The 18,244-nt window shown below is 35.8% G+C and overlaps 5 protein-coding genes and 1 pseudogene across 6 annotated transcripts; 4 read left to right on the top strand and 2 right to left on the bottom strand.

The window, feature by feature from the left end:
- Positions 1 to 6,300: 6,300 nt before the first annotated feature.
- On the bottom strand, positions 6,301 to 10,428 carry LOC104791338 (uncharacterized). Its single transcript, XM_010517185.3, has 13 exons — positions 9,971 to 10,428; positions 9,589 to 9,747; positions 9,230 to 9,481; positions 9,000 to 9,119; positions 8,834 to 8,914; positions 8,574 to 8,669; positions 8,362 to 8,457; positions 8,193 to 8,246; positions 7,902 to 8,105; positions 7,693 to 7,818; positions 7,527 to 7,592; positions 7,135 to 7,434; positions 6,301 to 7,052 (listed from the first exon to the last, which is right to left on the bottom strand). The coding sequence occupies exons 1-13, from the start codon at positions 10,031 to 10,033 to the stop codon at positions 6,579 to 6,581; spliced, it is 2,091 nt and encodes a 696-aa protein (XP_010515487.2). The 5' UTR covers positions 10,034 to 10,428; the 3' UTR covers positions 6,301 to 6,578.
- LOC104791336 (protein RTE1-HOMOLOG) lies at positions 10,326 to 11,760 on the top strand. Its single transcript, XM_010517183.3, has 3 exons — positions 10,326 to 10,519; positions 10,808 to 11,107; positions 11,181 to 11,760. The coding sequence occupies exons 2-3, from the start codon at positions 10,832 to 10,834 to the stop codon at positions 11,607 to 11,609; spliced, it is 705 nt and encodes a 234-aa protein (XP_010515485.2). The 5' UTR covers positions 10,326 to 10,519; positions 10,808 to 10,831; the 3' UTR covers positions 11,610 to 11,760.
- Positions 11,761 to 11,935: 175 nt separating this feature from the next.
- LOC104791335 (thioredoxin H1-like) lies at positions 11,936 to 12,924 on the top strand. The gene is made up of 3 exons (XM_010517182.3): positions 11,936 to 12,149; positions 12,413 to 12,535; positions 12,621 to 12,924. The coding sequence occupies exons 1-3, from the start codon at positions 12,006 to 12,008 to the stop codon at positions 12,753 to 12,755; spliced, it is 402 nt and encodes a 133-aa protein (XP_010515484.1). The 5' UTR covers positions 11,936 to 12,005; the 3' UTR covers positions 12,756 to 12,924.
- An 861-nt stretch (positions 12,925 to 13,785) lies between these two features.
- On the bottom strand, positions 13,786 to 14,384 carry LOC147942773 (uncharacterized). The gene is made up of 3 exons (XM_087454067.1): positions 14,352 to 14,384; positions 14,180 to 14,255; positions 13,786 to 14,090 (listed from the first exon to the last, which is right to left on the bottom strand). The coding sequence occupies exons 1-3, from the start codon at positions 14,382 to 14,384 to the stop codon at positions 13,786 to 13,788; spliced, it is 414 nt and encodes a 137-aa protein (XP_087310193.1).
- Positions 14,385 to 14,681: 297 nt separating this feature from the next.
- On the top strand, positions 14,682 to 16,423 carry LOC147942772 (uncharacterized). The gene is made up of 3 exons (XM_087453236.1): positions 14,682 to 15,268; positions 15,634 to 15,755; positions 16,073 to 16,423. The coding sequence occupies exons 1-3, from the start codon at positions 15,001 to 15,003 to the stop codon at positions 16,238 to 16,240; spliced, it is 558 nt and encodes a 185-aa protein (XP_087309362.1). The 5' UTR covers positions 14,682 to 15,000; the 3' UTR covers positions 16,241 to 16,423.
- A 132-nt stretch (positions 16,424 to 16,555) lies between these two features.
- Positions 16,556 to 18,036, top strand: LOC104791332 (epoxide hydrolase 1-like; annotated as a pseudogene). The gene is made up of 4 exons (XR_015559174.1): positions 16,556 to 16,927; positions 17,025 to 17,205; positions 17,310 to 17,551; positions 17,644 to 18,036. The product of XR_015559174.1 is annotated as an epoxide hydrolase 1-like (transcript).
- Positions 18,037 to 18,244: the final 208 nt, after the last annotated feature.

Genomic DNA, 18,244 nt, shown 5'->3' with positions numbered 1-18,244 from the left:
CAACAAGACGATCTGTAACAAGATTCAACCCAACATGATCATTGTTATTCAGATAAAAAGGATTCTCATATTGATCCGTTTGATAACGTGATGGTGAATTCGCCGAATTAGAAGTGCGATTCACCGGATTTGTAACATACGAGGGAGGTACTGAAGATCTCATCCTCAATCAAAAGAAAATTAAAGAAATGCATGGCGATTTAGAAAAGAATGAAACAAGATTCGCCAATACTAGGTCAATTGAAAGAAACAATAAGAAGAAGAACCAGAAAACAAACTACGATTGTATCGATGAGCTCAGAGATCACAGTCATGATTATTCTCGCAATCCATGAACATGTAACAACTGGTAAACTCATCTTCTCCGACTCAATCACTCAATTCGAGCTCCGATGTAAAGAGAAAAACGGAAATTACAAAAGAAAGCTCTGATACCATAATAGTAAACATAGGATCCAACTTAAAACCAATTGACAATGAGTTGAGAGATCCATATACTATATATATTGCCCCACAAATCTCTATTCTCTTATGTGAGATATCTTAATATATATATTATACATGTCAACATTGCACGTATGCATAACAAAGTATTTATATAATTAATATATAAGCAACACTGTAATATAGTGTGTAGAACAGAGAACAATTTGGGATACCCTAATTAAGACGAGAAGGGATGATAAGACTGTGCCGTGGCTTCTCTGCACGCGTTTTCAGTCTAACCACTCTTTTTTTTTCCTTCTCTCCATAACATTCTCTTTTTCAAAGTCGTTATATATATATTATTATCAATTTATTTGGGGATACAAGTGTTTATATAAAACAAAATTGCTTATCACTCAATTCTCCAGGCCCTTTCTGTCAATCATCAGTTACTCCACATTCGCCAACAAAACTTTCTCTTCCCTCAAATAAATTTCAAATTCCATGGAGTTAGTACCAGCTTTTCTTGTACTATATGAAATCTTACGTCTAGTAACTATAGAGCAAAATTAATTAGTTAGTTAAACGTAAATTTGACATTTGACTATACGTGCGAAAATAACCTACAAAGATGTTCAAGAAAAGTTAAAATTAAATTTCATTTTTACAAAAAAACGGAATGAGTGATACTCGACCTAAAATCAAAGATAACGAGGTAAGGGGTTTCGAACATAATTATATAAACAGTGATAATTGGTTTCTTTCTTAATTCTACATATATAATAGTAGTAATAAACAAAACAAAAAGAAGAGAATTACTCAAAGTTTCTTTGATTTGAGAAGAAAAAGAAAATATATAGTAGGATGGTGGGAATCAGAGTTGACGTGGAGGAGAAAAGGAGAGGGAGTGAATGATAAGAAGAGTGAGTCCCCAAAAAAAAGGGTAGAAGCCGCAGAGTCTTGTCTCTTCTCGAGCCCTGTGTTGTGTAACTTGTCTTCCTCTTTTTTTTTTTTGTCTTTTAATTCTTTTTTTTCTTTGTCTTTTAATTCTTAGTTCCCTATTTAATTCTCACAAACAGACGTATACTATGACATTTATACGACGTATGTATAAACCATCCGAGGACTTTTACCACAATTGACCATTAACTTCACTCGCAAGAGTTAATTAACTTAAGCATTTAAGCACTTGAGAGATCTTCGTGAAACCAAGTTAGGGTTTCGTTTGGAACGTATATTATTCAAAAAAATATACCGACCTATTTGTCTAAAATATTTTAACCAATATGAAGTGGCATGCACACATTTGCTTTTGTAGATAATTTATATGTAATTAAACATCATTGTTTTGGTTCGAAGCATTTATTTTACGTGTAGAGAGAGATTTTGGAGTATAGTGTTTGGTGGCTTCTCATCACTGCTACTTAACAGATCTTTCTTACAGAGACAGGGAGAGAACAGTGTTTCTACAATGAGCCATGCTTTCACTGTCATCTCATTTATTGCTCCCACATATCCATTTTCTATTCCTTTATAAACCCAAATAAACAAACAGAAAAAAATAAAAGAAGAAAAATATTAGGTGGGTTACTTTTTTCATATTTTGTTTCCAAGGCAAAAGCCAATACATAAAAATGAGCTTTTAGTTTCTTACATTCTCTTTGGTGCAAGAGTAGTTATTGTAGACAGAGAGTGAGAAGATGGAGAATGTAAAGTTGCAAACTTGGTTTAGTTTCTGTTATGTTCTGTTTCTCTGTCTTCTCTCTCTCTCGCTTTCGTTCAATTCCATATCTAATCAGAAGCTGAAACTTCTTCACATGGATTGTGTTTCCATTTGGCCCCCACTTCACTTTCACTTCGTATACATTTATATATTTACATGTACAGTATCTCTCTATGTATAATATCTTACATTTTCTTCATTTAAGAACTTAAAAAAAGTAAACAACCAATCGAATTCTTTTTGGGTCCCCAAGGTTTGAAGTTATGGCGTCTTACCATGTCATGCACATGCATACACGTATACACTCGCTATAAACTGTTGTGTCATTTGATTTTACGTTTCATTAGACCAAACTTAATTATATATCAACTTCTCTTTAACCAAGAAAAATACTTGATAGCTTGTTATTGGTATAGTTAAAGCCTTAAAGGTATCGTGGTTTTTTTCAACTCGCATTACTAGACCCACCTTATCAGTTTCCAAACTTTCCATCAATTAAAGTCAATAGTATATTTGATTGGTAACACTATGAAATCATCAAAGGAACAAAAAACATATATGAATGAAATGATATACAGTATAGAGAAAAAAACAAACATTGATTTAACTAAAATTTTCAAATTGACATAATTACCTTTTTTTGTCTTGTGTAATTATTACTAAGATCTTTAAATGTTGATCGTGATTCTAAAAATTGTGATTGGAAAATTTATTCGGTAATTATGTGATTTTGTGATTTAGAGGCTCATCAATCATAGTCTATATGATAAATAGTTGATGGATGACATTTCAAACATATTTGAATGTACACTTTTCTGTTACAACGATATTAAGCATGATGAATTTATCATATCCTGTTATCTTCATGATTCAAATCAAAACACGAGTTTGCTTCTTAATTTGACAATATATTTTCAGAGCATTTACGGCAATGTTTGTATGCATCTTGTTGTTTAGGTATTTTCAGAGCATTTACGGCAATGTATATATACACGCTCAATAGTGATGGTTACTCGTCTATGTTAGGAAACACCGAGCCAACCCAAACCAAATCAATTTGGTCAACATTGGCTAACCAACCAGTAAGATCGACCTGAAGGGGCTGGACCATGGAATGTGGAAAAAGATGGCCAGACAGTGGATCGGATCGGTTGTGATCGTGGCTGATAACAAGTCCCCACACTAGAAACCAAGGGTGTGGATCAAAGTTGAAAAAAAAAAACACATAGAGGCTGCAAAAAAAGGACCACTAATTTTCTTCATTATTCTATTATTATTGTACCTTCTAAGGAAATTGGAAAACCCTAGCTAGATCATTCATTAGGGCATATATAAATCAAACACATGTTGTTTATTTAACTTTTCCTGACCACAACTCTACGATTATTTCTTCTTCAGTTAGACATCTATAGTATTACATTAGTACGTAACTACGTACGTACTATATGGGATTGGGAGTAATGGGTTCAAAGATTAAATCTATAAAACTAAAGTATATTATGTTAAGATTTTCGTTTTACAATACGTACGCGCACATGCATGATGTATATACATACAAACGTTGGTAAATAGAAGCTTGTAAATTGATTAATTATGGGAGGGGGTTGAATAATTTGATGAACTCTCCATCTAGGCATCTATATGACAATTGAGGGGGTTTTATTTTTCTGGCGAAAAGTGAGTTTAATTATTAGGAAAACGTAATAGAGTTCATAAGTAAATGAAGGAATAAAAAGGGCCATAAAAGAGGACGGAAATAGAGTAGTGCCCATATAAAGTGATCTCGTGAACCTCTTTACATGCTTTTATTAGAAATATGCTTTTCCCGTCACCTTCTTCCTTCCTCATTCAGTCTATGTATTTCCATTCTTATCTTTCATAATTAATTTGTCTGTAAATATATATCCAAACTAGATGATGACCCGCGTGATATGTGGGTTTAAAATTTTATAAATTAAATAATTTAACAAAAATATATTAAAATTTGTTATACGTTATTTATAAATTTTATTTTTGTTATAAACACTGATTTATATCTATTTACAAATCTTTTATGTATGTTACTATTAAAAGTGTATTTTTTTACCTCTAAATATACTTTACAAATACATTCTTTATCACCACCTAAAAAATGTCTATATAAACACATTAAGCCAACTATTATATGTCCACAACACCAATTATTATTTTTCACATAATTGTCCAAATCCAAATTCAGTCACCACAACACCAGTAGTAGTAGACTCATCATTACAAGAAATCACCAATAAAACTTCGTTACTCAAATTTCAAAAGAGTAGAGATAACAACTAAATCACAACTTCAAAGCCTTGGTTAAATCACAAACTTCAAAGCCTTAGAGTAGTCTTGGATTTACATAAAGAAGCAAAACTCCACAAGGGAGCAAGAGACTTTGAAGCTAACTATTTCTTTGCATAAATTAAAACTTTGGATAGGAAATGAATCTAAGGAGGTTGCTTGAATTGCTTCAAGTACCTAAAACATATATATCATTAAAGCATTGTAAGATCAGATTTTCGTATGTAAGAGAGTAAGAGACCTAAGTGCAACTTGGAGACATTTTTGCACAACTTTTTCTCTTTTAATCTGTAAAAGTAAAGTCATTAATATTTAAGCAGCACAATGATAAAGTTCAAAACACGCTACAAAAAAACAAACATATTATATCACATAAATAGTATCACAAAACTAATGATATTGTTTTAAATTACATTTAATAACTGATATAAAAATTAGATATTAACATCAATTACAATAATCGATACTATTATTAATTTGTATAACATCATTTCATTATAACCAATGCAAATCTAAATCATTTACATCACTTCAAAAATATTGATACAAATATATAAATTTACTTCACTTAATAATTGATGTATTTATTAATTTATATTCACAGCAATTAGAAAATGATACAAATTTTACATCATTTATAAAATGATGTTAGCAATACATATATTTCAATTAAAAAAGTAATTGTATAAACATATGTTATTTTTGTTGTAATCAAATTCTTCTTATTAAATATTAACTTTTACACATGTGTCAAGTTATAAGATGTTATCAAATCTTTCACCGATTGAAAAACTTAAAAAAATTACATTAATTTATTAGTTTGATTATTTTATTTTTCTTATATTATGTTAATCACTAATTTTAACTCTTTAAACCTTTTTATACTTTAATCACTTTTCTGTATAAATTTATTTTTACTATATGATTATAATAAATAATAATTGCAATTAAGTTGCAAATATTTTCCTTATTAATTGCACATATTTTCCTATTTAAATTACTAATTTAATATATAACTTTTCTATTAGAATTAGTGATATAATAAATTACTTTTGGTTTTATATACTTTTTAAAAATATTAATTCTAATCCTTTTATTTTTAGGTTTAATTTTCCTAATAATTATTAAATTCATTTCTTTTTACTTATGTCAAAATATAATCGATATATTTGACTTTGACACATGTTGCGACTATATGAATTACGAACTTTGAAAACTAAGGTTTATATAATAAGATATCGACTATTAAATTCAGAGGCTATATACAGTTTCGTTTACGTTTTAAACGACAACATACAAATCATAAAAATAATAATGTTCATAAGCTCATATAGCACACCTACATCATAATCGTGAAACTAAGAAAATGTTGGTAGATCAATTTACTTTGGGTGAGGTTCTTACATTAGAAAAAAAAAAAAAAAGCAATTTGGCAAATGCACGCCTTTTCTTTAATATCTGATACATTATTTTGCTGTATAACGAACGATATGGCTTTGTAGCTTGGAGTATTATTTATACTACTAGTATTTATGTAAATCATTACGCCACTCATGCCTCCCACATTCCCATTTGAGAATTGAGTAGTATATTATTTACCACTAGCGTGGTCCAAAATTCTAGTATAACTTTTAACCACATCGCTGCATCAATTATTACTGCCAAGCTAAGCCTACTATTTATTTTCACTTAACCTATTTCGTTTTCTTTTGTTTTAAAATATCGAATTGTACGATGAGTCATGAGTCCCATGAAAAAAATGTATCCATAACTTTGTGTTGAGGATAAAAAAATTAACTACGACATATATACTTCGAAAGAAACGTAATCTGTTTTCTTTTTCAAGATTTCTTTTAATTTAAAAATGTCACAACAATTCATCAAAATTGAAAGAAACATTTAAGTCCTACACTCGTCTCTACCATGTTTAGTTCGAATTCTACATAGTATAAAGTTATACAGCCGAGACCAGGAAATATGGCACTGTATGTACACCGGTACAACAGTTCCCTGTTTGGTTTACCAAAACCGGTTCGGGTGAAGCGCTGCTAATCGGACCGGCCGGTTTAACTTCTGTCCAGAGGAAGAAAACTCTATGAGGAGGTGTCTATCAAAAGCTAGAGGAAGGTCGAGGCTTCCCTTGAATGGAGTTTAAGTGCTGTGTAACGAAAATAACTGCCATAACTACTAAGAGACATCCCACCAACGAACTGAAGAACAGAGCCCCTGGCTGTCTGGTTTGAACGAACCCGTAAATCCCATTTGATGTCATCACAATCACATCCGTTAGACCGTCGTTCGAGAAGTCATCAGTGACAAGTGCATGAGTAGGCTGAGACGGTAACTCAATGGAAGCCAATACACTTCCTCCTGGAGAGATGATGACCGCTGCTTGATCTCCTCCCGCAAGGATCATGGGCTGGTTATCATGAATGCGCAACGAGAACGGTTTCAGGGTTGGGACCACGGTCCCTGATTCAGTTAAACCTGATGGAGACGGGAGATTCGACCATGTGGCTTCTGTCTGAAGCTGCCATTGCCAGACTGCGTCGTGGCCGTGCACATCAGGCGTGTATGATGTCACCTGATATGAAGCAGCGATGAGCTATTATTAAACGAAATTCAAGTTCAAGAAGTTAAGAGATATATAGAAAGTAAAAAAGCACCTCTCCACGGTTTGTCAAGAAGATCACATCTCCGTGACTTCCTCTGCGGTGTCTATGTCCGTCATCTCTGGGGATGAGAATGGGGGTTGCAATCTCGAGAGTAGAGGTGTCTCTTGCCTGGGCAAAGTGTCGTGAATAATCTCCGTAGTGCAAGAAGTTGAATGGGGAGTGATGGCAGATGGACACGTTGAAGAGCTGTTCACGGACGGGAACGCCTGAGGTTGCCACAGCCCAGCAAGGCTTCAACACTTCCATTGATCCGCTCACTACAGTTCTCTCTCCAGCATTGCCTCCGACAGTCTAAGGTGGACATACAGAATTTATGTTCGTTAAACTGAAGATCCATAAGAAGGTCAATGAACCAAAAGCGGTAATCGGTTTGATGTGTGTACCTGGACATGATCGAGTACACCATCTCCGTTTATGTCAGCGTGAAGTCCACCTTCAAGTAGAGAAAGCTGGAGACAGGACGAATTTAAATAAGTTGACAACGTAAATAATGGGTATGTGAAATAATAAGCTTGTTCATGATCTGAAGTCATAGCTACTAGGACCTACCTTGCAAAGAGTTCGACCAGTAGGCAAATGAATAGCTTCAATCCCTTCCTTTTGATGAGCCACAACAACATTAGGTACCCACCAAAGCTTCGTGTAGTTAGTTATAGTCGGAATGTATTGCATACCCTACATTAACATGTTGCTTTGCTATCAGAAACAAATATTGGTATTCTTCATGTGGGTTAGTTTATGTTTTATAAGAGCTGCACCTTCTTGGGTTTTGCCGAGCCAGCATAGCGTGCAGCCTTCCCAATCAATTTTGGAATTTTTTTCGACAAGTCTTTTCCAGCGGGTGAGTGTTCCTCAGGTTTGTGAAACGGATAAGCCGTGGACTTACCAGCCTGCTTCTTCAATGTTTTCCTCTTGTGTCGCCTGAAATGAGCAAGCTCCAATAATGTATCTTCACGTCGGTCCTGATGCAAAAACAACGATGTACTTTGAAACAGTTTTTCTAAGCATATTACACTAACGAAGTACATAGTTCGAGGCATAAGACTTACCCAGTGATGGGGCATGACACTAAGAATTGATTCTCTAAATTCCCTGCACTCAAACTTCAGTCCAGCAAAGCTTTCAAATTATGATATTGCAATAGATATCTCTTAAGAAAGAACTACGACAAGGTTAACTATATCCCTCAGTAATCAGTGGAAAACGAGTTAGTTTTACCTCTCCTGGGTGACGGCTATTTAGAGCATGCACATCAAGCTTGTAATTGTGTTGTGGAATTAATTGTGATGCATCTGAGGTGTGAGCTTCAACATCCTAGATGAGAAGAAAGAAAATATTCTATCTATCTTACAACCAAATTTGTTGCAGGTAAGAATGTAGTTAAGGAATATGTGGAGAAAGAAGTTAGCCAAAAAGAGTAAACAACTAACATCAGTCTTTTTACTCCATCGAAGAACGCCAGTCTTGCCAGCGAATGCATAGACAGAAAAGTGACGCAAGTTTATCGCTCCAGTATCTTCAGAGGCCTGAAAGGAAGCTTTAAGTTCTTTTAAACAGTCCAAACACGGTTCTTATGCACAGTATAACTACAAATGAGTAGCTCTTTCTTCATAAATGTTCAGTTCTAGAGAAGATGCGTACATAAACCATTGATATACACAGCTAAGAAACAGTACAAGGAAGCTCGTACCTGATTCTCAGTAGCACTTCTTCTGTGTTGCTCAGCATTTTTTGCTGTCATGCCAAGTTCCTCAAACGGGTCCATGTGATTCTAAAACGAAAAGAATAATCTATTGATAATAAATATATGGATGATAAATAGGTAATCAACAGAAGAACTTTTTCCTCCAACATACATATGGCTGCATCTCCATCCGTCCACCAACAATAACCAAACCCGTATCACCATGCTTCAATGTGTAATTGCTTATCGAAATTGCTATCTCTCTATGGTGTGCATTATGTGGGAAATCCTCCTGTCATTCCACGAACAAAGGTAAGTAAAAAGAGAACTAATACTACTATACGGAAGTAAACATGTAATGCGGAACGTTAGACAAAGAATGAAGAAGATATAAATAAAAACCTGCAGATTCGTTTCCCACAGCTTATTCAGGTTGTGATCAAAGCAAATCACAGACCAACCTGCGGTAACAACGACCACAACCTGCTTTTGAGGAGTTCCATCTTTATAGTACCTATCAATAACGCCAGTGGCCATGGCCACAGCACGTCTCCCTGACGCAACACGGATCTTATCAGGCAAAAGAGAGATATCCGCAAGAACTCGCGCTTCACTAAAACTTTCGTCCACACGCCTGAAATGAGGCTCCAGGACCTAATCAAAACACACATAAAACAGCAAACCATAAAAACATAAGCACTTGAGCCTCACATCATTGATTGAAATCAGAAAAAAATGTTTACTTTAACAAATAAGAATACCTGAATTTTAGCATCGTTAGTAGCAACGAGGATCTCCTTCTTACCATCACCATTAAGATCAGCAACAATAGGTGGTGGGAGACGATCAGCTTCGTATTTGACTGGGTACTCATCATACAAATGAAACCATGCTTCTTTAAACGCAAAATCTCCGTCGTGCTGCAATAATCAAACTCAATAGATGATTCCATCTGGAAAAAATTGTACAACCTAGCTAAACAAAACCATCACTTATGGGTTGAATTGGGAGTTTAAAATTATACCCACAAAGGAAAATTCAAAGCTTTATCTAGTAAGCAGATCGATCAAGGCTTCTCGAAGTTATATGCTATAATTTGGATTAAGAAAGAGTTAGAAGAAGACGATTTAATGTGTAAATCACCTGAAGAGTGAAGAATATAGCGAATCCAGAAAGCATCAAAATTGCCAAATCGCGTTTCCTCATCTTTGACTCTCCTCTCGAACGAATCAATGAGTATATCAATAGCCGATTTGCATCAGTAGGTAGCAGCACCAATTTCCTCCAGAGCTAAAAAAAAGCCTAAGAAAGAGCGATGATGATGATGAGTCGAGAACTTCCAAACTACGTCGTATTAAACTATCAGACGTTTTTTTACACAGCTAAACAGCCTGCCGTTTTTCATTAATAGTTGACCGAAACGTTATGTCGTTTTATTTTCACTCGAGGAGTGAGTCGAGAGATATTACTATCCTTGAAACGGTTAAAGATATCCTCTGAGAGAATTCGTTTAAACAAGGACCCAAACATGTTCTTTCTTTTACCCATCGTTCGTAATCTTCGTATGATCGAGAGAAGAACAAAAAAAAAAAAAAAAAAAATATTCCCAGGAAAAGAGCAGTGAGGAATCACTCTTCTAAACGAGAAGGCAGTGTTGGATCCGATTCATCTTCATCGTTATCGCGTGAACTGGTACGTTTTGATCTATTCGTTATGAATTAAGTTTCGGAATCTAGGTCTGTGAGATGCTTCGATGTTGTTGATTGACTCGTTTGCTAGTTGGAAATTGTGCATCTTCAATGGTGTCTATCTTGACTTCTATGTTCTTTTGGTTATTAACTATGTAGATTTTACTTGTGTATCTTGTTATAATAGGCCAAGATGATCCCCAGTATTGAGAGAACTTGTACATGTCAAACTCAAATCTCAGTTTGTTTTATTGAGTCTTACTTACTTACTTACCTTGAGTTTTGTGGACAGATAGACCTTACCTGGAGTTTGATAATGGGAGGAGAGACAGCTGCAGCTGCAGACTCAGAACATCGGATGATGATTGGTTTTGCAGATTCCATGAAGATTGATCCCAGAAGGGACAGGTTTCCATGCTGCATTGTCTGGACACCTCTACCCTTAATTTCGTGGTTGGTTCCCTTCATTGGCCATGTGGGTATTTGCAGAGAAGACGGTGTCATCCTCGACTTTGCAGGACCTAATTTTGTTTGTGTTGATAATTTCGCTTTTGGATCTGTTTCTCGATATATTCAAATCAAAACGGAAAAGGTTCGTTTTGCAAGAAGCTGGCTTTTCATTTTTCCACCTTGATGCAAACTAACAATTGTAATAACATTACCAGGATCCTTCTTGTTCTTCCGGCTCATGTATGTTCAATGGTGAGAGCAGATATGGGCAAGAAGAAGAGAGTCATGAGAAAGAGCCAACATGGGATGGTGCACTGAGAAAAGGCACACAAGAGTACCAACACCACTCATATAACATATTCACATGCAACTGTCATTCTTTTGTTGCCAACAACCTGAACCGTCTAGGGGAAAGGTCGGGCGGGTGGAACGTGGTGAATCTCGCGGCACTTGTTTTCTTTAAGGGACGTTGGGTGAGCAAAGCGGCTGTAGTAAAGTCCTTGTTGCCTCCGGTCATAGTCTATACTCTAGGAATCTTTCTTGGTGGTTGGACTTTCATAGCTTCCTGCTCTATTGTAGCGGTTTTGCTTCTTGGTTGGTTCATCATTGGAACCTATTGTTTCAAGAAACTGATCCAGCTGTAGATTTGGATTTATTTAAGTATCTGGTTAGAGAGTTATGAATGATGTTGAAGAAATGGGGTTTGAATGTGTGAACTTTTTGTCGGAATGGGACGGAACTAAGGCTGGTTGTGTACAGACAACTCATGTCTACAGAATATTTTTTTACTTGCAATTTTCCTTTGTGTGTGTTAATTGTTACAAAGAATAAATCTGAGTAAGGAGTAAAGTGGTAATATTGATGATTTGGATAAAGAAGGAAAGTAGCAAATATGGTGGGTGTAATTATGGGAAACAAAATCACGCGTCGAATAAAGGAGAAAGAGAAAAATATTGATGGCAAAAACTATGATTGAAAAATGAAAAGTGAAAACTGTAAGGTGACTCTACGAGATACATATTTGAAAAGTGAGCGAGCGCATGCTAAGTCTAATTGAAAACAGAACTGAACAGAGAAAGAGAGACGGAGAGAAGATGGCTACAGAAGAGGGACAAGTGATCGCGTGCCACACTGTTGAGTCATGGAACGAGCAACTACAAAAGGCTAACGACTCCAAAACTCTTGTAATCTCTTCCTTCTCCCAAGTTTTTTTAATTATTTTTGATTTTGTTTTGTTGAGGTATATATGGACTTGTGATTTTGATTTGTTTGGATTTGCTTATGAGTCTTTGATGTCTCTCATATTACCGCTTTGTAATGGCGTTGATTATAGATCATAATGACTAGAGTACAAGCCATATAGATGTTTCTATGAAACTTAGGGACCCGATACATGTAATGTTTTCAATTTTTATGATATGATTTATGAAATGGTGAATGGTTGAAGGTGGTGGTTGATTTCACGGCTTCTTGGTGTGGACCATGTCGTTTCATTGCTCCATTCTTTGCTGATTTGGCTAAGAAGCTCCCCAATGTGCTTTTTCTCAAGGTTGATATTGATGAATTGAAGGTAAATTCGCCCAAAAATCCCCTTTCTTGTTGAGAGAAATTTGGTTTCTTCTATCACAATCCTTTATGTTTTTTTGTTGGAACAGTCGGTGGCAAGTGATTGGGCGATAGAGGCGATGCCAACCTTCATGTACTTCTTGAAGGAAGGGAAGATTCTCGACAAAGTTGTTGGGGCCAGGAAAGATGAGCTTCAGTCTACCATTACCAAACACTTGGCTTAATTAACATTTCTTAAGCATTTATTTAAGCTTTAACCAGTCTTATACCTTAAGATGTTGAATTAATTGCTTTACTAGTATTGAGATGTTAGACGTCGTTCGCCCTTTGTTATGATCCTGGTCTAAACTCATCTAATAATATTGTGCCTAGTGAAATATTTGAATCTTCAAATCTCTTTGCTTTTTTACTTGTTTATACTTTAATGTGTATTAGAAAACTATACTCTCTAGTCTCTACACCTGTCCTTGAAATCTATTTCTAGCAATTTGCGTAAATAAGAAGAGAGCTTTCTCCCAAAGAGAATGTAACTTCTCATGTTGGTAAGATGACTCCGAGCAATGAAGATGAGGAATGTGTTTGGATACCGAGTAACCTGAAAACATGTGGGTTCCAAGGCAGTACGTAAGACCATCGAAGGTTTTTTTTGGGGCAACATCATTGAAGTTCCCTTATGACTCAAGATTGGATTTTTTTTTTCCCTATGGTAATAAATTACCAAAGATCTACAGGAATGACAATAAGTATATATCCACTAATTAACAATGAATTATAGGAACTTTGTTCGTATCTTTTAATAAATAAGATAACGTTTCCGGGAAACTTTAGTCTGATGAATTCGTTTCATCTAAGGAAAGACGAGAAATTGCATCCGCAAATACAACTAGCAAATCCGTAATTAATATATATCCATAAATCTTGAAGGAAAAAATGCAAAAACTTGAAACAGAAACATACCATTCCTTATAAGTTTATACGAAGAACCCTAACTTCAATGAATATCATCGGATTCATACAATAAACTAAAACATCAAAAAAAGAAAAAGAAAAAGAGAAAATCAATTCTCCTAGATTCTCTTCTGCTGATGATAAAAAAACGCAGAGAGAATATCCATGCATCTAAAGTTTCAAAAAAACGAAAACAAAAAATTACTGATTTTCGAATACAAGCAGAAAACCCTAATTTGGTAAAAAAAAAAAAAAAGGGTTTTGCTTGATCTCGATGTAATAGAAAAAAAATCCTCTGAAAAAGGTTTAATAATAACCGTAGTTATTATAGCCGCCGGGGAATGGGTATTGCTGAAAAGGTAACATTCCCTGCCCTTGTGGATAGTACCCTGGCCAATATGGCGTTGCTGATTGCCCACCAAAGAAAGAACTTTGATAGTTATTGCAGAAGTTAGGATCATGATGAGGACGATGATGTGTTCCGGTTTTCACAAACGCCATTTCAGCATCTTTGCTTCTCTTCGAACCCATAAGTTTTAGTAGCTTGTTTGGATCTCCTTGACCCGTTACGTATGCCATTCCTTCATCCACGTCTATCCAAAAATTCCCTCCTAAACCATTATGATCAAAAAGAGAACTGAGTCGACCAAAAACATACGATATATATATGTTTATAGATAGAAGAAAGAACCATATTAACCTCTGATTTTCTTGAGGATTTTCGTCATGCTCTTGTGCCATTGAGGGGAGTTGGTGTTCACTTTAAACCCACAAGTCTGCAAGAAAACTTTCGAATATGTAACGAACCGAACTAGCAAATGATAATATGAGACATAATCATATGATTATCGAATGATAGATTGAAAACGGACCAGGTTTTTAGTTGTACGACTTGACGAAAACATGTTTGGTCACCTTCTTGTGTACTCGTAACAAAAAAAATTAAAAAATGAAGCTGTTTATGCTAAAATGAACGAGAGCTAGTGGTATATATTTATACTGGATTGAAGATTTTCATTTGGATTTTTTAACTGTTGTTATAAGGTAACTATATCTATATATTACTAAAATGGTTCCATCTTTCGAGTTAATGTCGTTAATGGTATAATATTTTATTTCCTTATGTAGTATACGTACAACCCCAAATTCTAAAATGGTTATGAAAATTACTATGCAAGTATCCTCCCTCTAACTCCGTAATTACACTACTATATCATTAAGGAATATACACATAAATTCTCGCAATATTTTTTTTTAATGAGACTTGGAGACAATAATATCTCCACTATGTATTGATTTAAAAATTAAAATCAATTATCATAGACAGTCATCGAATACAAAATCACTAATTTGATGTACGTGACATACTGTGAGCCCAATCAGAGTTTATAGGCCCATTAGTGTTCAGGGTTTAGCGAAGAGTTTCTTCTCCGTTCCAAGTTTGGTGAAATTTGGCGAAGCTTGATCGGTAAATTCATCAGCTTTTCGGATCGGAATCTGTTCGCTGATGCTTTGGTGAAAATGGGGTTCGGAGCAATCAGATCGATACTTCGACCATTGTCGAGAACATTAGTTTCGCGTGCGGCCGCCGCTAACTACTCGTCTGCGTCGATTCAAGCTACGAAGCCCGAGTTATGCTCATTCTTCGGTGGATCGACGACTCATTTGAGGTTACCATGGTTTCCATTGACGAACCATTTTCATAGCTTAAGCTTAACTGATACTCGGCTTCCGAAAAGACGACCCATGACTCATCCCAAGAGGAAAAGATCCAAATTGAAACCTCCAGGTTTGTCATTTTTTTTGTCTTTGATGACTAGCTTTGTACCATAAAAATCGAATTTTGATGGGTTATATGTGTTCATTTTTAGTCTGGGGGGGGTGCAGAAATTGATGCTTTGTTTGTGAAATTGTTATTGAGTGTTGTTGTGTTGTGTGATTCAGAACGGAGTTAGTGTAATCTTCATAGGGGTGTTTTGTTTATGTTGTTTAATAATTAGTATTTCGTGGGTTTAGTGTTGATATCGTTTGGTTTTAGTGGATTGTGATTGTGTTAAAAGCTCAACTTGTGTTGTTACTGGTAAAATTGATATAGCTAGAGAGAATCATTGGTTAGGTTTGAATAGATGAATAATAGATTTGAGGACATTTCAGGTCCTTATGCATATGTTCAATATACACCTGGCGAGCCAATTTCTTCAAACAATCCTAAAAAGGGCAGTGTCAAGAGAAGGAATGCGAAGAAGCGCATAGGGCAGCGTCGTGCCTTTATACTGGTTAGTCTGATTTGCTTTGTAGCTTGTTTTTAGAAATTTGATAGCTTTTGATGGTTGCATAGCTTGACATTATTAGCTGAGATATCTTGTGTTGAGAATCCATAGATTGTAGTCATTGTACACACGAGAGAAAGTTTGAAAGCTGAGAATTCAAAAGTAGCCTGTGGGAAATATAAAAGGCTGTATCTCTCTTAGCTTCACTGCTTTGTTTCCATATCTTGGCAAAACAATCTGCAATGTTCCTTATTTTTAGATTGTTTTCTAAGAGAGATATTTCGTTTACTGATAAGATAGAGTTGTCGTGAATGTTTTCACAGTCTGAGAAAAAGAAGAGGCAAGCGCTGGTGCAAGAGGCAAAGAGGAAGAAGAGAATCAAGCAAGTGGAACGCAAGATGGCTGCTGTCGCAAGAGACCGAGCTTGGGCTGAAAGACTGACTGAACTTCAGCAGCTCGAAGAAGAGAAGAAGAAGTCAATGTCTTCTTGAGATTGCTTTCATTGAATCAATAATCCCAAATGACAATCTCTTTTTCTTGTCGTCAGTTAGAATTACTCTTCTTTGTTGTGTTTGGCGTGTTCTCTTAAGAGTTAACTCCCCATTTTGTCAGAAGAACTGAGAGTTACTTGACGTTTCTGTTCTTTATATTCAGTCATGTGTTTCTTGTTGGTAGACATCCTTTTACTTTAAGACAACTCACGAAACTGAAACTCAAGGATTTCTGAATCAGGACGAACGAACTCCACGTGTAACATATCTAGAGGCCTGGTCTCATTCGCCGCCACGACACGTGTATACATTGATTTATCCACTCTTGTAATAAAGTCTTCAGTTTGGTCGCTGATTTTTCTTCCCTCTCTCACAACTATCATCAAGACAAGAAACATGACGAGCTCTGTTATAGAGAAGAAGATAAAGACCAACGGGATTTGGTTAAACGTTGCTGAGAAAGGAGACAAAGAAGGGCCGTTGGTTCTGTTACTCCATGGTTTCCCTGAGACATGGTACTCGTGGCGTCACCAGATCGATTTCTTGTCGAGCAAAGGTTACCACGTGGTCGCTCCAGATCTCAGAGGCTACGCTGACTCCGATTCTCCTCCTAGCCACGAGTCTTACACAGTGAGCCACCTCGTCGCTGATGTCATCGGTTTGCTCGACCACTACGGCACTGCTCAGGTGATAAGTGATCATCTTCTTGAGAATCCAACTTTTAGATTTAGATAGATAGATTTCAGGAAAAGAAAAGCTTACATGTTATTGTTTACTGTTGTAGGCTTTTGTAGCAGGGCATGACTGGGGAGCGATCATAGGTTGGTGTATGTGCTTGTTTAGACCAGACAGAGTCAAAGGTTACATAAGTCTCTCTGTTCCATATACTCCAAGAGATCCCAAAACTCAAACCTTCAGATTTTTTCAAAAGTTTTGGAGATGGGTTATACATCTCTCAGTTTCAGGTAAAACCCAAATTTTACTTCCAAGATTTATGATGTTATAGTGTTACTATTATTGTACTCAATTGTCATCGTTGATTCGATTTCTCTGGTTTGGTTTATAAAAGAAACCAGGAAGAGCTGAGGCTGCATTTGCCAAGCATGATTGCTTGACGGTAATGAAGAAGTTCTTACTGATGACAAGAACAGACTACGTAGTTGCTCCTCCTGGTACAGAGATCATAGATTATCTTGAGATACCATCGACGATACCAGATTGGATAACTGAAGAAGAGATTCAAGTGTATGCAGACAAGTTTCAAAGATCTGGATTCACAGGCCCTTTGAATTACTACAGAGCCATGGATCTGTAAGTTGTTCACTTCTCCCTCTCCTACTTTCTCTCACTTTATCTACAGTCTTTATGTTACCAAAACAAGTATTGAGAATGTTTAATTACAGGAACTGGGAGATATTGGCGCCGTGGCAAGACTCCAAAATCCTAGTTCCTACTAAGTTTATAGCGGGAGACAAAGATATAGGAAATGAAGGTCCCAATGGAACAATAGAGTATGTAAAAGGAGAGATGTTCAAGAGTGCTGTACCTAACCTTGAGGTTGTTGTTATTGAGGATGGTCATCATTTCATCCAGCAGGAGAAGTCTCAACAAGTCTCTCAAGAGATTCTCTGCTTCTTAAACAAGTTAAGCAAATCAGAGTAAACTCAGGCCGTTCTTATGGCCCCTTATAGAAGAACCATGATGCTCTAGTCTTAAGTAAACTACTTATAATGTGTATCCAAAAATGAAACCTGAGTGTGATCTCATCAATAATTATGGTTCTGAAAGTATAAAAAGCTCTTAAGTCTTTCTTATGAATAACATGAAGCAAGAGTGTTACATTTACTCCAACTCCATTTGTAAAAAAAATGAATTGGCTCATTCATCTGAGCTTTTCTAACCAAAAGAAAAAAGGATTGCGGTGGTCTACGACGTCGGTTTACAGACAAGGATTATTCTCGGGCTAAGACCCAACAAATCTATATAGGCCCAATTACTTCAAAA

The sequence above is a fragment of the Camelina sativa genome, chromosome 6 (assembly GCF_030686135.1).
Source record: "Camelina sativa cultivar CO46 ecotype springtype chromosome 6, ASM3068613v1".
In the NCBI taxonomy this organism is placed as follows: Eukaryota; Viridiplantae; Streptophyta; class Magnoliopsida; order Brassicales; family Brassicaceae; genus Camelina; species Camelina sativa.
This window is presented reverse-complemented; position numbering and strand designations above follow the sequence as displayed.